The following is a 14364-nucleotide window of genomic DNA, read 5'->3' on the forward strand; positions in this document are numbered from 1 at the left end:
TCAGGATGTGTTGTATTTTATTCAACTCATTCTGTATCCATTGTGACAGTTCTTTTATTTTCTTGTAACAGTGATATTGTTAGGAATACAATTACCAAACATGTTCAAAATTCATTTTTTATACCGAAACACAAAAGGACCACAAACACGTCTGCTGACTCACAATAATGCTAAGCTTCACACTCATTGCTGTCCTGGAAACAAATCCCATCATATGATACTAATGATACTAAAACCAAACTCTTACATTTATAACAGTTGTACATTTCTTGCAATCCCTTTCTTGCATCATACCAGCCTACAATTAACTGCCAAGAAGGTCACCGAAGTAAGCAGCAGTGTGATTGGACTATTCAGTCATTTAAAGACAATTCACGACAGGAACTGCTTATAATAATAATCATCCCCCAACACTCTCTGTTCTGACCTCTTTGAGAGACACAGTCATTTGGTCTACAACTGACAGATCAGTTTGTGATAGCTGACCCCTTTCCCATTTTCCCCATTCAGCTACAAAAGAAAAAAGGTTATACAAGACTTTTCAGGAGTCCTCTTACCTGCGAAACAACCTTCATATTGCTCCCTTTCTGAAATGTGGACGAGTACCAGAACCAGGACAAGTATGTTGTTATTGTCAATGAGACTATACTGATTTGTGAGGTCCCTGGCAGTGTATCAGTCATTTTCCATAATTTGTTAGCATTATTTAGGTTGAAAAAAATAGAATAGAATTTAAAAAAAATGACATTTAGGAGTACTAATGGTAGTAAGCGTATTAACCTGTGTTACAATTATAAGTGGGTCCTCGATATTATGGTTTCATGTCTACGAAATGTTTGAAAACCCCATTATAGCTTGTGCGGGATCACGTTCCCATGGGAATTGCCTGTGTTGTCTATTTATATTATAACTATTTTATGCATAATGGTTTTCTTATTGACTTTTGTCATTTTAAGTTTTTACCATTATTAGTGTGAGGACTGTGTATGCTCGTTGTGTTTTATGTGAGCTAAAATCAAACAACCAGTGAAATATATCAACAAAACAGGACTTGCAGCTTGACTGAACACATTAGAAAAATGTACAACTGTGTGTAAATGTATATCCGTGCAGGAGGATAAATGAAATTGTATTCAGCCCAGTAGTTTCTTCCAAAGCAATTAATTTGACCATTTACAATTTCCACAGCCCTTATGGTATGTAACATTCTCCTCTTGTTGTTTCCCTCACCAATTAATTTGATGCATAATCTTGATCTGCACAGTTCAGGTTTAATTCAATTACACCTGAGCTCCTCACCACAGGTTCTTGGTGTTATGCACTTTGGGACAAATCAATTCAGTTTTATTCCAGGTTTTCTTTTGGGGGTCTGTGTGTTCAATTACGAATGTGTGTAAATTAAATTACGTGCATTGATTTAACCCAACAGCTATCAACCCAAGAAACCCAGGTGTTCCACCGACATGTATCCTAACACCCAACATGTTTAAATTCATAGGCACCTTTCACCTTCATAAATGTAATTTGGCTGCTGGTTTTTAGCCGCACCCTTAACAAGGTTTTGAGGGGAAGAAGACAAAAATGAATCCACTTCAATTGGCCTCCCCTCGCAGTCGTCACTCCAACTCGTCCCGCCCCCTCCTTGTCTTCTCCGGGCAGCAGACGTATATAAAACACGCTGATCTATCTTCCTCCAGCCTCCCCAGTAACATCATGATGAGCATTACGTGGAGCTCCGGGGGGGGGGGGGGGGGGGGGGGAGGCTCCAGCAGATCGTGGCTCCAGCAGCGAGAGAGACGCAGCCCTGGCTCCTCATCCAGCCCACGCTGCATAGCATTATGCCGGCGTCACCTGTTGTTTCCGTCGGTGAGTCCAGCACTTCCAGCCTTTGTCCTGTCAATATAATACGCTATTTATTTCCTGTGAATGTATGTTTTTCATGTGTTTTCGCTCCACAATATTTGTCTTTTTTTCTGTTGCACTTCAGGATTTTAAAAACAAATGGTGGAGCCAAAAAGAAAAAGTAATAAAATCATCTGCGTCTACGGGAAATGTAAAGACATCCCCTTCCTCCTCTTCCTGCCTGTCTCGCCTGGGGGAGAAAATGTTTACCATGTCGTCATGTTGCCGTGATTTGAGAGAGAGAAAACATATACATAACCTTCTTTACATTAGGGAGCAGGGTCGATGCTCATTATATATAACAGATATCAGAGGTCTTTTGGCTTTACAACCTCCTGAGAGAAAACTTCGCTGCAGCAACAGGTGGCATGTTTTTTTTTTCCCCGGGCCGGAATCGAAGCGAGATGCTGAGGAGGAGATGGACGTGAAGGAAAGTAGGGCGTCATTCAGCACCGACACACTGGACAGCTCCCACATCGAGGGCTGTACTCATGTCTCTATAGCTGGACGGAATATCAGGTTGATTCATCGTATTTATAGCTCGTGTTTGAAATCGTGTTGACATGTCTGGTGAATATTAACACTGCCTAATGGTCAGAATTCAAATAGCCCTGCTGCCTGGAAACTAAATGGACGATTTGTGAGCGGCAAAGGATTAAATATGAGCATGCAAACGCAACACAAATTAAGTAATTTGTTTTTAATCAATACTATAAAAAGGACTCTGGTGGAGATGATTGATTCTCTATCCTGGGGTCTTATCTTGGTGTATAAGTGTTGTCTCTGCTCAGCACTCCTCTTTTTTCTAGTTTACACTCAAGGACCTCCACCCCCCCCCCCCCCTTCCCTCCTTCCTTGCTTCCTTCCCTCCCTCCCTTCCTTCCTCTCACTAAACTGTCCCCATCTTCCCATCCCCCTCTTCCACTGACTCCCAGTCTTGTTGCATAGCTACCAGCTCAGAAAACATATTGGAGATGCAGGACAATCTGTCTGTCTCTTTTTCTCGTTCAGTCCAAATATGGTTAATTGGAAAAGAAACACATCATTTTGTTTCCATTTTGTCAATCTAAATGGGGTGCAATTTAGGGTTTATGTTTATTGCATATGGTGAACAGCGTTTATTCAAAGTGCTGTGATCCTCCTCCTCCTCCTGTCTCCCTTTTTGAGAGGAGCTGAAAGGTTGGCATTACAACAACAAAGGAAGGATGGAATGTCAACAGACTTCAGAGAGATACGGGTTGAGGGGAAAACAGAGATGAGAACCTGTGTGGTGTTTCCATCTCCGGGATCTGAAGTTCAAAACCTGTCACCACACCACTGGTCGGGGGTCGGGTGTTGTGTAACACTTGTGGCACATGCCTACCCTGAAATGCTCTGAAACTCTGAGTTACAAATGCAAATATATCATGTTTAACAGTGAATTAAAGTATTTCGAGTTCCTATGGTGTTACAACTCTCCTTCTTTTATTGCAGATTGAAAGAGGCGGTGGGTGTGGAGCTTCAAAAGGAACTGAGAGGATGTTTTGGCAAAGTGTTGGTGGTGCTGAGTGGAAGACTAGTGATTTTGTTGTGATGCTGATCAATGAACAACAAGTCCCAGTCTGCCTCTCAGCACAAGCAGAGCTCTTCAGTCCATGTCAGCTTCAAATCAGAATGTATTCATGTCTCAATGTTGGTATTGTTACTCAGTTTCCTGTTTATTCAACTTGAAAAAAAAAGAAATGATTGATTCATCCCTGCCTGCATGCCCCTATGTGACTGGACATTAATAAGCACCAACGTTACACAACAAACTGCTATCAAAAGCATTGTTTAAGCAGGGTGCAAATGAAACTGAATCATGTACAATAAAAATTGCTCAAACACCTAGGGGAACAACTTTCATGATGGCATACGCAATATATTTTTAACAGACTAAATAATATCCCAGAATTTAACTTCCTTTCCAATCTTTGATTCAACCTTTTTCCAATTATGCTACCCAAGTGTGCATTTAAATGTTTCATATTTAATCTGCATTGGATGTTATTTATAGATTTTATGTTGATCAAATAAAACTTGCTAATAAACCTTTTTCGTGTGTTCCTGAATATGATCACATCAGCACCAACGTGATAACATTTAATAAACACATATGAGCCACACCGTGAGGAGGAGATCCCAAAAAAATACCCAAAGGAAAAAAGCAATCTGGTCTCTCCTGTTCTTGTGTGTCTACACACTATTCTCCTCTCAATTATTACTCCTCAGATGAGATGGCCTGCTGCCAGAAAGCTTTACCTATAACGCTATATGTGCAACACTTAGGGTTGAAATACAAGTGGACCATGTATAGGAAGGGTCCAAAGCCCTGTGGACCCCAGCAGTAGCCTCAGTCACTGTAATGGACAGTAGCATTGCTGTATAGCTTCAGCTTCTTCAGTGCATGGCCTCATGGCTTCAGCCAGGCCTTTTATGAGCTTTGTATTATATCAAAACAGAACTCAACAATTTAAATCTAAAGCCACTAAGAAGTAAGATATGTCCTGCTCTCTGGTCCAGTGCGGGGGAAAACTGATAATGTAACAAGAGGAGAAATGTAACAAAGATGTGCAATTAAAATGCTTCAAATCAAGACGTTTCATCGTTACATCAGATTATACCAGCTGTGCTTCAATACATACAAAGAAGGAAAGGTGAGCAGAATTATTTCTGAGAAAAGGGGGATTTAAAAGCATTCGATGAAAATGGTGGAAAAGGCTTGAGGCTTCAGATATTTAAAAAAAGGAAAACACACCACATATAATCTATCTGCCTCTCCCTCCCTCAGGATACCTGCATGAGTGACCTGACAAGATCCCATGTTTGTTACGCATGGCAGCAGAATGCTTACAACAGTAAGTCAGCCCCACCTCAAATGCAAAAAGCAACATTTATAATAAAAAGCACTATATTGCTACTTTAAATTTGAATAGATAATGCACTTTAATATTGTCTCAGCTGACCTGATACCAACATGTATTTGAATGATGAATCATCTTTATCTCACTGACAATAAATCATCTCGCTGACAATAAACGTGAACAAATCAATTTATTCTCTATCTTGTGTTAATAAGTGATAATGCTTACAGCCTCCTTCAATCAGAAAAGCGTGCATGCTTTTAATTAAATATGCATCGTGGCTGCACTCATTCACACTGCTCCCTGTAAGTCTCCAGATTGGAGGCATGCTGGTTTTTCATATATAAAAACCAGGGACTGGCTTGTGTTGCTAAGCAACACAAAAGAGTCAAGTGCATTTGTTTATCGGCCAATAAGAATGCAGACAAAGTTTCAAGGTTTCAGATGAAGGTCCTGTAATAATGCAACTCACAGAAAAAATAGAGCGGAGGATTCTCTAACCAAGCCTTCATATACTGTATGTGTGTATAGATATTCTGCATTCAGACGTCTCCTTCACAGAGCTCACACAGCTCTCAGCGGTTTGCTAGAGAAATGAAAAGGTGATTCATTTATATTTGGTTTTCATCCCAGAACATAAACATGTTCATCATTTTCCTCTTGAAAGAGGCTCTATACATGACAAACTACAGAGGGAGTAAGCAGTGAATCTGATCATTGTATAATACACTCTGGCTTTGTTCTGGCCTATTGTTGTTCTCTTAATAAAGATATGAATCAAAGGAACAAAACGTGTCGCTGTCCAGCCTGTTGGGCCCCCAAACACTCCTGCCCCCCACAGGAAGTGGACAGCATCTCACAACCCAGCCACAACCAGCACACATGAAGTGCTTTGAATCCTGAATTAAAAATCAAAGTTTATACAACCTTGTAGGAAGAAATGGTTTCCTCTGTCAAAGACACTTGAGTTCATAATGATTGTGTCTGAAAAATGGCAGCAGTTGCCAAGAGCCCCAGGCAGATGGTTTCACAAAGAAGGGAAAGGCTATAAAAAGAGTCATCGATGTGTAAAAGGAAGTGCACAACAGGTGACACATTGCATCAGACACATTGTGGAGAGCACAGACCTTGTGTAATGCATGTACTCCCTCCTCGTTGTGATTACTATCTGGGCACACAGCCGGCGTGATGGTATGCCAACTGTCCCCCCCGCTGTCTGTACTGGCAGCCGTCAGCAGCACCCATGGCACCTCGGAGGGACTCTGGGGGAGGGAGAGCCGTCAGCATGTGGCTGCATGTGTTGTGAGGAGGAGCAGAATCAGGAAGGACATGTCTGCTGCATCAAAGCACGGCTGACATTTGATGAGCAGACACGGATCAAACCTGTTATCAGACATACGCTCCACCTCATGGCAGATTGTGCTTGGCATTAAATAATTACAAATATCTAAGCAGGGTTATCTCTTACCTCTTTCTGTTGATTATAAATCATGTACAATACTTTAGGACAAATAATTGCTGATTAGAGAAAATAGGGAAAAGCTATTTACAACCACAAATAGAGGCATTTTGTATTACCTGAACTAGCCCACTACAAGAATGGCAACAATTATCGAAATAAATATGTTGAATATCAGAATGAGAGTGAATGGTTTCTGTTTCTCTGATTTCATGGCCTTTTACTTTAGAAAGCAAATGAGGAATCAGAATATATTAGGCTGTAAGACAAAGGCAGTTATCTTATCGTTAGGCTACTTCACTTTTTAAAGCACGACACCCATGAATGATTGTTTTTATTTAAGTTACACTTATTATTTAATATGTAGTTGCCAGTTTTCTTTGAATCATATCTTATTTATTTTGTTGTTGAGCTAGATGAGGAAGACAGGTAACTCATTTTGACTAAGAGTACAATTTTGGAACCTAGTCAAAGCGCCTCTAGTAATTCCTAATTTAGATGTTATTTAATTCTTACTCTTTATTTGTTTTTATTATGTATTTTTCAACATCTGGTCCTAACTTGTATTTGATTATTTTTTTGTTCCTTAATAGTTTTAATTCACACTTGGTATTATGTGTCAATTTTATTTAAATAATGTGTTTCTCCCTTGAGAGGTCAAGGAAAGATGTCTATCAGATAAAGTAATCATATAAAGAGAAGAATAATTTAGGTTACATAGTCATTACAGACATAGGGCACACTGGTATAGTAACTATAATGCTCTTCACATTCCAAATGGGTCAATAGGCCAACATATCAGCAATATGTAAATACAAATAATACTGGAGAGAGATTTGTATTATGAATGAAATGTAGTTTACCATTACATAGGAGAAGCCCTTTAGGATAACCTCAGCCAGTACAATCATCTGATCAAATGTGTTTCCCGTTAAATGGATGTAGTGTTGTAAAACCATGGTGGATGTCCTTCACACACATTAGCTAAATCCACCAAAACACAGACAGCATTCATAACTAATGAGAAAATAATTTCCAAGCAGCTATGTATAATGTTCATAAAAATGTGTATTATATTTACAGAACATAACATATTTAGGGTCACAATGAACAATATGTTGAGGCCTGAATTTACCATATCTCATCATTCATGTTTTTGGCAAATAATAAAGACTTCAGTCCAAAAACCAAAACAATGTCGGTAGCCAATTTGAACTACAGAAATAATGTGTAGCACAACACCTTTGAAACAACTTGACACCAACATTATTTTCATATATTATCCTAATGTAGAAAACTTGCAGTATACATGATGAAACGGAACAGGAATATGATACACAATTTATTTTGAATAATCTGTGTTTTCCAACCATGATGGTGAGACAGTCAAGTCTCATAATGGCCTAAACACTGAAATCATAGTTCACTGTGACTTCTATTTTCCTCAAACTGAGGCCTACCCAGTGACACATAAAGCACAGACGTTTTGCCCAAATGTGACCAGCAGCACAGCCGGATATTCCAGAAGACATAAATAGGACAGGCATATAAAAGTCAAATGAAATAGGAGTAAAACACAGAGGTAAGAAAGCTGAATCATTTTAGTTTACTTGTTCCTTACAAAAAGTATGATTTTGAAGTTTGCACTAGCTGCATTTTATCTGCTGGGCTATACAACCGATCTCAAATCAGTTTTTATTTACATTGAAGAGGACCCATGAGTCATACATTAAGGTCAACATAAATTCTAACTGGAAGAAAAACCCAAAACCAAGGTGTCTGGTGATGTAATAGTAAGAGAAGACTCTGGAGGCTTAAAAAAGATCAAAAACGGAAATCTGTAACACTTCACAGGTAACGGCAGGTCGGTCGGAGACGAGCCAGTCAGTACTAGGTGGTCTTCACCAGATCGTAGACGTGGATGTGGACATCATCGTCATATTTGATGTAGTATACTGTAGGCTTAGCTGGGACCTGGTAGATAACTAAGCCCGTCCTCTTCAGACCGTTATCTGTGACGTATTCCACCTGCTTACCCACAAGGCTCTCTGGCTCCTCACCCGGCTTCCTGTCTGCTGGCAGCAGGTGTTTGTTCTCTGAGGAAGGGTAGCAGACAGACAGATAAGTCAGAGAAAGACAAAATAAGAACAATGCAGAAAGAGTAGGGCTCGATATTGCGAACACTAGTAGGCTGATTAAGCATTGGTATGGAATGAGTATGAAAAAAAAGTGTTCAATAATTTTCTTTCAGGTCGAATTAATGATTGGATAGACTGAATAAAGTCCACCCATAGCCACAGATACTTTTGTCAGTCCATTATGTCACTGATTGCTGTTGAGATGTAATAAGAACGTTGACAAATATAACAACAAATATTTCTGAAATGCATAACCCACCCTGCCTTTAAAGGGTACTGGTATTTGTACCATAATCACATTATTTTTAATGATATACAGCCGTTAGAAGCAGCAAGGGATTCCTTGTATGGTTTTAACGTAGCCAAATTAAAAATGAATCCCCAAAAGACTGCGAGATTAAGATGGTAAATGATCTACAATTTGAGGCTGAACCTTGTACCCAGTTTATTTATTTACCTCTTCTTGTCCTTGTAGATAACATGTGTCTTCATGATAAGACATGAGTAGCCATAACAGAACATTCCCTCATGGTATTGAATCAAGCAGAAACTCTGGACCAAATGTTGATAAAAAACAAGAAGGCGGAATAGAGAGTGTTTTGTAATGCTGACTATGTAAATGAGTCCTGTTCTCTTCCTCCCACCTTTTCAGGAGCATCTGAAATATAAAGCATTAGGCTCTCACACTGTACCTGACTCAGGCAGGACACGTAGATCTCCGTCCTTGTAGTCGTCCCACAGCTGGTACATGTACAGCACCGGGTCCTTCTCGTAGGTGATGTAGTACCAGTGGGTCATGACGGGGGCTCGGGACAGCACCATGCCTCGCCACTCGTTCTTCTCACCACCCTCCTTCTCAAACAGATGCTCCACCGCCCGGCCCACCAGCTCCTCGGCCCCGGGAGGCACATTGATCTTATTGTTCACTGCAGGAGGAAAACCATTTGTTTATTTACTAATGTCACTTATGCTTGTGGAATTTGCACATTGTACTTTTAGTAATAGGATAACTAAACTAATCTTTCAAAAGCTGGCAAAGCGCTAGTAACATTTCGAAAAAGCTACAGACAGACTATAAGTTTAGCTTAATATCAGCTTTATATTGGCTCACTGAAGTATAGAAATATTTTCAATATAATGGAACAAAAATGTTACGCTGATGCATCGGACAAGACAGATTATTTGCACTAAAAAATATCTAGTATCGTCTGGGCTGTGTCTGCACTGTCAACCCGTTACATTCTAAGACAAATGATTGTCTATTTGGCTCTTTTTTTTATAACCCATTCATTCATACTTGGGCGCAAAATAAGTGATATGTTTCATGATGTATACAACAGCAGTAGTTTATTTAGAATAAACAAAAGAAGAGTTAACATTAGCACAATAGTCGTCACACTAGAAGAGAAAAAGTATAAACACACTACCCAAGTTTGCAAATCAATCTTGCAGTTTCAAAGTAATCCTAGAGGTACTGAGAAACACACAGTAAATGACTGGGACCAAAGTAGTAACCAAAATAAAAAAGCAAAAAATACCACTTCTCTTTACTTCACCAGGAATGGAACTAGCAAATTATTTCATTATCGATTATTAAGATTATACCAGTATGTTCTCGATTGGTCAATAAAATGTATAGAAATAAAAATAAAAATATGGGCATATTCTCTTTTTTGACTAATTGAATAACTGTTGCGTGTGATAGACGTCGACACACTCACCAACTTTCTCTGCCAACACCTGCAGGTTGGTCACCCGGTTGTCTTTGAAGAGCTCGATGCCGTACACGCAGTCAAAGCCGTCATATTTGACCATGTAGAGGGAGGTATTCACAGTAAGGCGCTCCAGGACGGTTCCTTTCCACTTGGTCACGTTCCCCTTCTCCCTCCAGGAGTGCTGGATCCTTCGGCCTAGCAGGTTCTCTGGGTCTGGGCTCAGGGTCGCCGACGAACTCTCACTCAGCTCTCCACTGCTACGCTTCCTGTGAACATCGAAGGAATTAGGCTATATTTATATTAACATATAGGTGGAAAATCCTAAGTATTATGAACCTTTGTGGGTACTTTTAAGCTTTGAGTTAGTCAATCAATATTTGTTATTTGAGTGAGGCCGTGTCCAAAAATCCAGGGTGCCAGATGAGTACTATTGTCCTAAACTGGGAAATGTTACATATGCACACACAAGTGTCAGGCTTAGGGGATCGGTGAGTTACAGCAACCAATTTCAGTGATCTTTTTATCATTATCGTTTGAATTAAGTCTCGCTTTAGTGCCTCTAAAGGTGCCATTACTTACACTGACATATGTAGCCCTTGTGCTGAGATGTTATTTGAGTTTGGCCTGTGAACCTGTAATGATGAATTTGCCCAACATCTGCAGGACATAGACTTCACGATGTGTTTGCAAAAATGGTGCAGAGAGCTGAGTAGAAAGGCTTTATCTGAGTATACGTTGTGCTAATGAAGTACGACAGATGTTTGACAGATTTTACAGGCGATAAAAGCATAAGCCAAACCTACATAACATATCATAAACCAAATACATAAGCCTATGCCTGTATGAGTTATAGAGAAATCATAATAAAATCTAATTATGTATTAAAATAACAATGTACTCAATCCTAATTTTATGGAGCTTTTTGGAATGTTTTATCTAAGTTTCTATCCTTTTATATAATTACATCCAAGCTATATTATCAGCACAGACAATTGACCGTTGTTTTGTTGCTGCTGAATACATTCTTCCTGATACAATTTAAAGAATGCTCTAAAGGAGTGTAGCATACTGTTTTTGTATTAGTTTTTTTTCTGGAAGACAATAAATGGACTGCAGTATTATTGTGCCACATTGGGTTTTTCATAATGGAAAAAAACATATCCTTTAATCCTGATGCTGTCACACACATCAGGGTCAGAGGGGAGTCATGCTGTGTGATCCTACCTGGCCCGTTTTTTTGACATGTTTCCATAAATTCACACGACCCTGTGAAACAAAAGACAGTTCCGTTAGTGAATATCAGAGGACTTTTCCACTTAAATCTTAATTAAAAAATGTTTAAGAAATAGTTTTGAGCAGACTTTAGTTACCCTGCGCTCAGTGAACCACATTCAATGCAAATTAGTCAACAGATCCGCTTTACCGGATGTAAACAACATCCCAATGCTAATGCTAACTATCTTAGCTCAATGCTAATAAAGACTACAGGTATACATTTACACAGCAACACATATGGCACATTAATATGTAACTTCCTTACCGGGTCTAGCTAAATGTCAACGTGTCGAGTGTCCTCGGGAATGTGTAGCTACAGTGAGTCTAAAATAGGAAACAGCTAGGTAGCCGACGTTAAGGAAGCCTGCTAGTGTCTGTTTTTAATCTTTGTAATGAGTAGAACTCTGAGAATGTGGTATTTCTACACATAAGCTAGCTGAACAAAAGGAAATGCATCGCCATGTAAACGCTGATTCTGCACACTGGTTATAGCTTCTAGATTAACGGACACATTAAGCACTTATCGTTAGAAATTAACTGACATGTTTAATCCGAACGACCAGATCACAAGGCGCGAGCCGGTGGAATGAAGTGTTTGCCCTACCTGATCAATAATTTCACATGTGTTTGTCTTTGCAGAGCAGATTCCTCCACCTAACTAACGAACGCTAGATACTAGGAAACGACACCGACTACAAGTACCAGAAGGAACTTGCTGCTCGCAAAACACTCTGGGATTTGTAGTCAGTGTTATGTACTTCCTTTTAATTTGGATCACACTCTGGTGCCAAAACTTTACACCACCCATTGTTTTATTTTTTATTTTATTTTTCCAATTTGATATTGAAATTATATGTTATTGTCCTCTCTTTTAAGATTTTTAGGTTTTCGTGAAGCCAAGAAAGCCCAGACACTACATTTCCCAGCATTCACCGCATTCAAGACCACATTTTCCCTTCAATCATCGACTGCTGGACATTTCTACGTAGCCTAAGTAATAATTACAGTCAAAGCAGGCATTTCTAGAATAATTTAAGAGATTGTGAATGATATTAAAGATGACACCCAGAAAGACATATGATATTCATGTATTAATGATTTGTTTTTTTGTTTTTTTACGGCATAGGCTACATGTGTTTCTACCTAGACTGTATATATAAATAGACATAGACTAGCTAGGCTATTTTCTGTAATTCTACAGTTAATCCGTAGCCTACAAGATTTTGAAATGTTGATCGGTAGCTACATTCAAAAAATAACGTTAATTTGTTTTTATTTGTATATTAATACTATTTGAGAAAGTCATAGCTAACTTTACCCAACTATTCCTACATGATAATAAACACCTCAACAAATGATTTATAGGCCTATTTGGAAGTTATACTGAGGGAGAGGTGGACTTGTCTTGTAGCTGAAATGCTAATATCCTCCACAAGATGTCAGACTAAACACAAGATCCCTGCCACAGGCTCTTTCAACAGACCTCAGATGATGGACTGACCAGTGTGTGGAGTGAATGATGCAGTACCCTTGGGGGCCTGTCTGACAGCTTTTTCAGGGTGAAAGCTTTTGGTTTTATCTTGTGCCAACTCACCTGTGTGTGTGTGTGTGTGTGTGTGTGTGTGTGTGTGTGTGTGTGTGTGTGTGTGTGTGTGTGTGTATGACTCACCTGTTTTGTTGGAGTGAATAAAAACACTGCATAAATCTTAACCTCCTTTAATCTTAAAGCAATCAGCACTTAGCGGCCATAAGCGGATTGTTGTGTCACATTTGATTGTAGTTATATTTCTTTAAAAGACATGCTTTGTTTACCTGTCATTTATCTAACCGTGCCTATCATTCATTCATTTGTTCATGTCTCATTCTTACATTTTAGTATAAAATCGTGGTACATGACTCATAACTACAAATTATATCTTGTGATGGTGTTTGCTGTTAATTCATATATTTGAGATCATTATGATTTTGCTGACAGAGTAACGTCTATGAGGACAATGCACTTCCCTCGGGTCTCTGGAAATTTGGATGTTTGTGGCGGAAGTTTTAAAGGCAGAATTAAGTATTTTTAGACTCATCGTATTTAAATTCTAAAACCTTTGACTAAAAAAGGAGATAAATTATGAATTGCCCCAAATATTATTCCTGGCTTTGTGAATGCTTTCCAACAACTTTAAGACCTTCATGTTAAGGATTACAGTTTACATAAACAGAACAGTTAGCAAATTAATAAATATGATAAATCAAAATAATTTGACTTTCTATCAGGTCCTCATTTCGTGATGGGGATGAGAGGGATGGTGGGGGGAGGAAGACCTTGGCTACCCGGTGATCATGATGTACATCTGCCTTAAAAGATGGGTGAACCTCTGCAGAGAAAGACAGGTCAATGTATTTTGTTTCAGGTTAACCTGACCTACCCTTCTTGAACTTATTATCAATCAGCCACTCAGGGTCTTAACTCCATTGCAACAATTCAGAAACACTTAGCTTCAAACTAGATCTATCAATTAGATACTATTACCCAGCAAGATTAATTTGTACTCCTCCATTAGTATGCATGGTGGTCTGGGTGGTTGGTTGCAGTCGTGTTTTTCTGATTACAAATTTCACATTGAAACAGTTTGACCACAGATATGTCAGATTAGTTCAATACAGATAGAATATCTTGGAGGTGTGAGTCAGTGCTCTGTAAAGCTGACAGCCTTCGGGAGAAAGCTAGTGTTGTATTGACACAAAGCTGTCCGGCCTCCAAGGTTGCCTCTTCTTATCCTTGTTGTTGTCACAGCAACAGAAAAGGTCTGGATGTTGGAGAAATGGGCTGGCTTCTTCTCTTTTTGTAGTGGTCACATTTAGTCCCATGATGCTCAACAGCAGGCAATCAGTACATCGGTGGAGATCACTCAGTGTTCTGGGCAAAAGGAAGTATGGAGGGACACTGCAACCCAGCACATTCACAACATGGTTACACTTCTGGCACTTCAATGTGATGAATT

General features: G+C 39.2%; 1 protein-coding gene across 3 annotated transcripts; it reads right to left on the bottom strand.

Moving 5' to 3' along the window:
• Positions 1–7293: 7293 nt before the first annotated feature.
• LOC307020620 (spindlin-1-like) lies at positions 7294–12092 on the bottom strand. 3 transcript variants are annotated; one of them, XM_079652111.1, is made up of 5 exons: positions 11976–12092; positions 11321–11362; positions 10103–10362; positions 9074–9307; positions 7294–8339 (listed from the first exon to the last, which is right to left on the bottom strand). In XM_079652111.1, the coding sequence occupies exons 2-5, from the start codon at positions 11338–11340 to the stop codon at positions 8134–8136; spliced, it is 720 nt and encodes a 239-aa protein (XP_079508237.1). In that variant the 5' UTR covers positions 11341–11362; positions 11976–12092; the 3' UTR covers positions 7294–8133. The 3 variants fall into 3 exon arrangements, with proteins under 3 accessions (XP_079508237.1, XP_079508238.1, XP_079508239.1); XM_079652112.1 differs by having other exon boundaries at positions 11637–12050; XM_079652113.1 differs by having other exon boundaries at positions 11914–12036.
• Between the last annotated feature and the right edge of the window lie 2272 nt (positions 12093–14364).

Source organism: Notothenia rossii, assembly GCF_949606895.1.
Source record: "Notothenia rossii genome assembly, chromosome: 9".
NCBI lineage: Eukaryota > Metazoa > Chordata > Actinopteri > Perciformes > Nototheniidae > Notothenia > Notothenia rossii.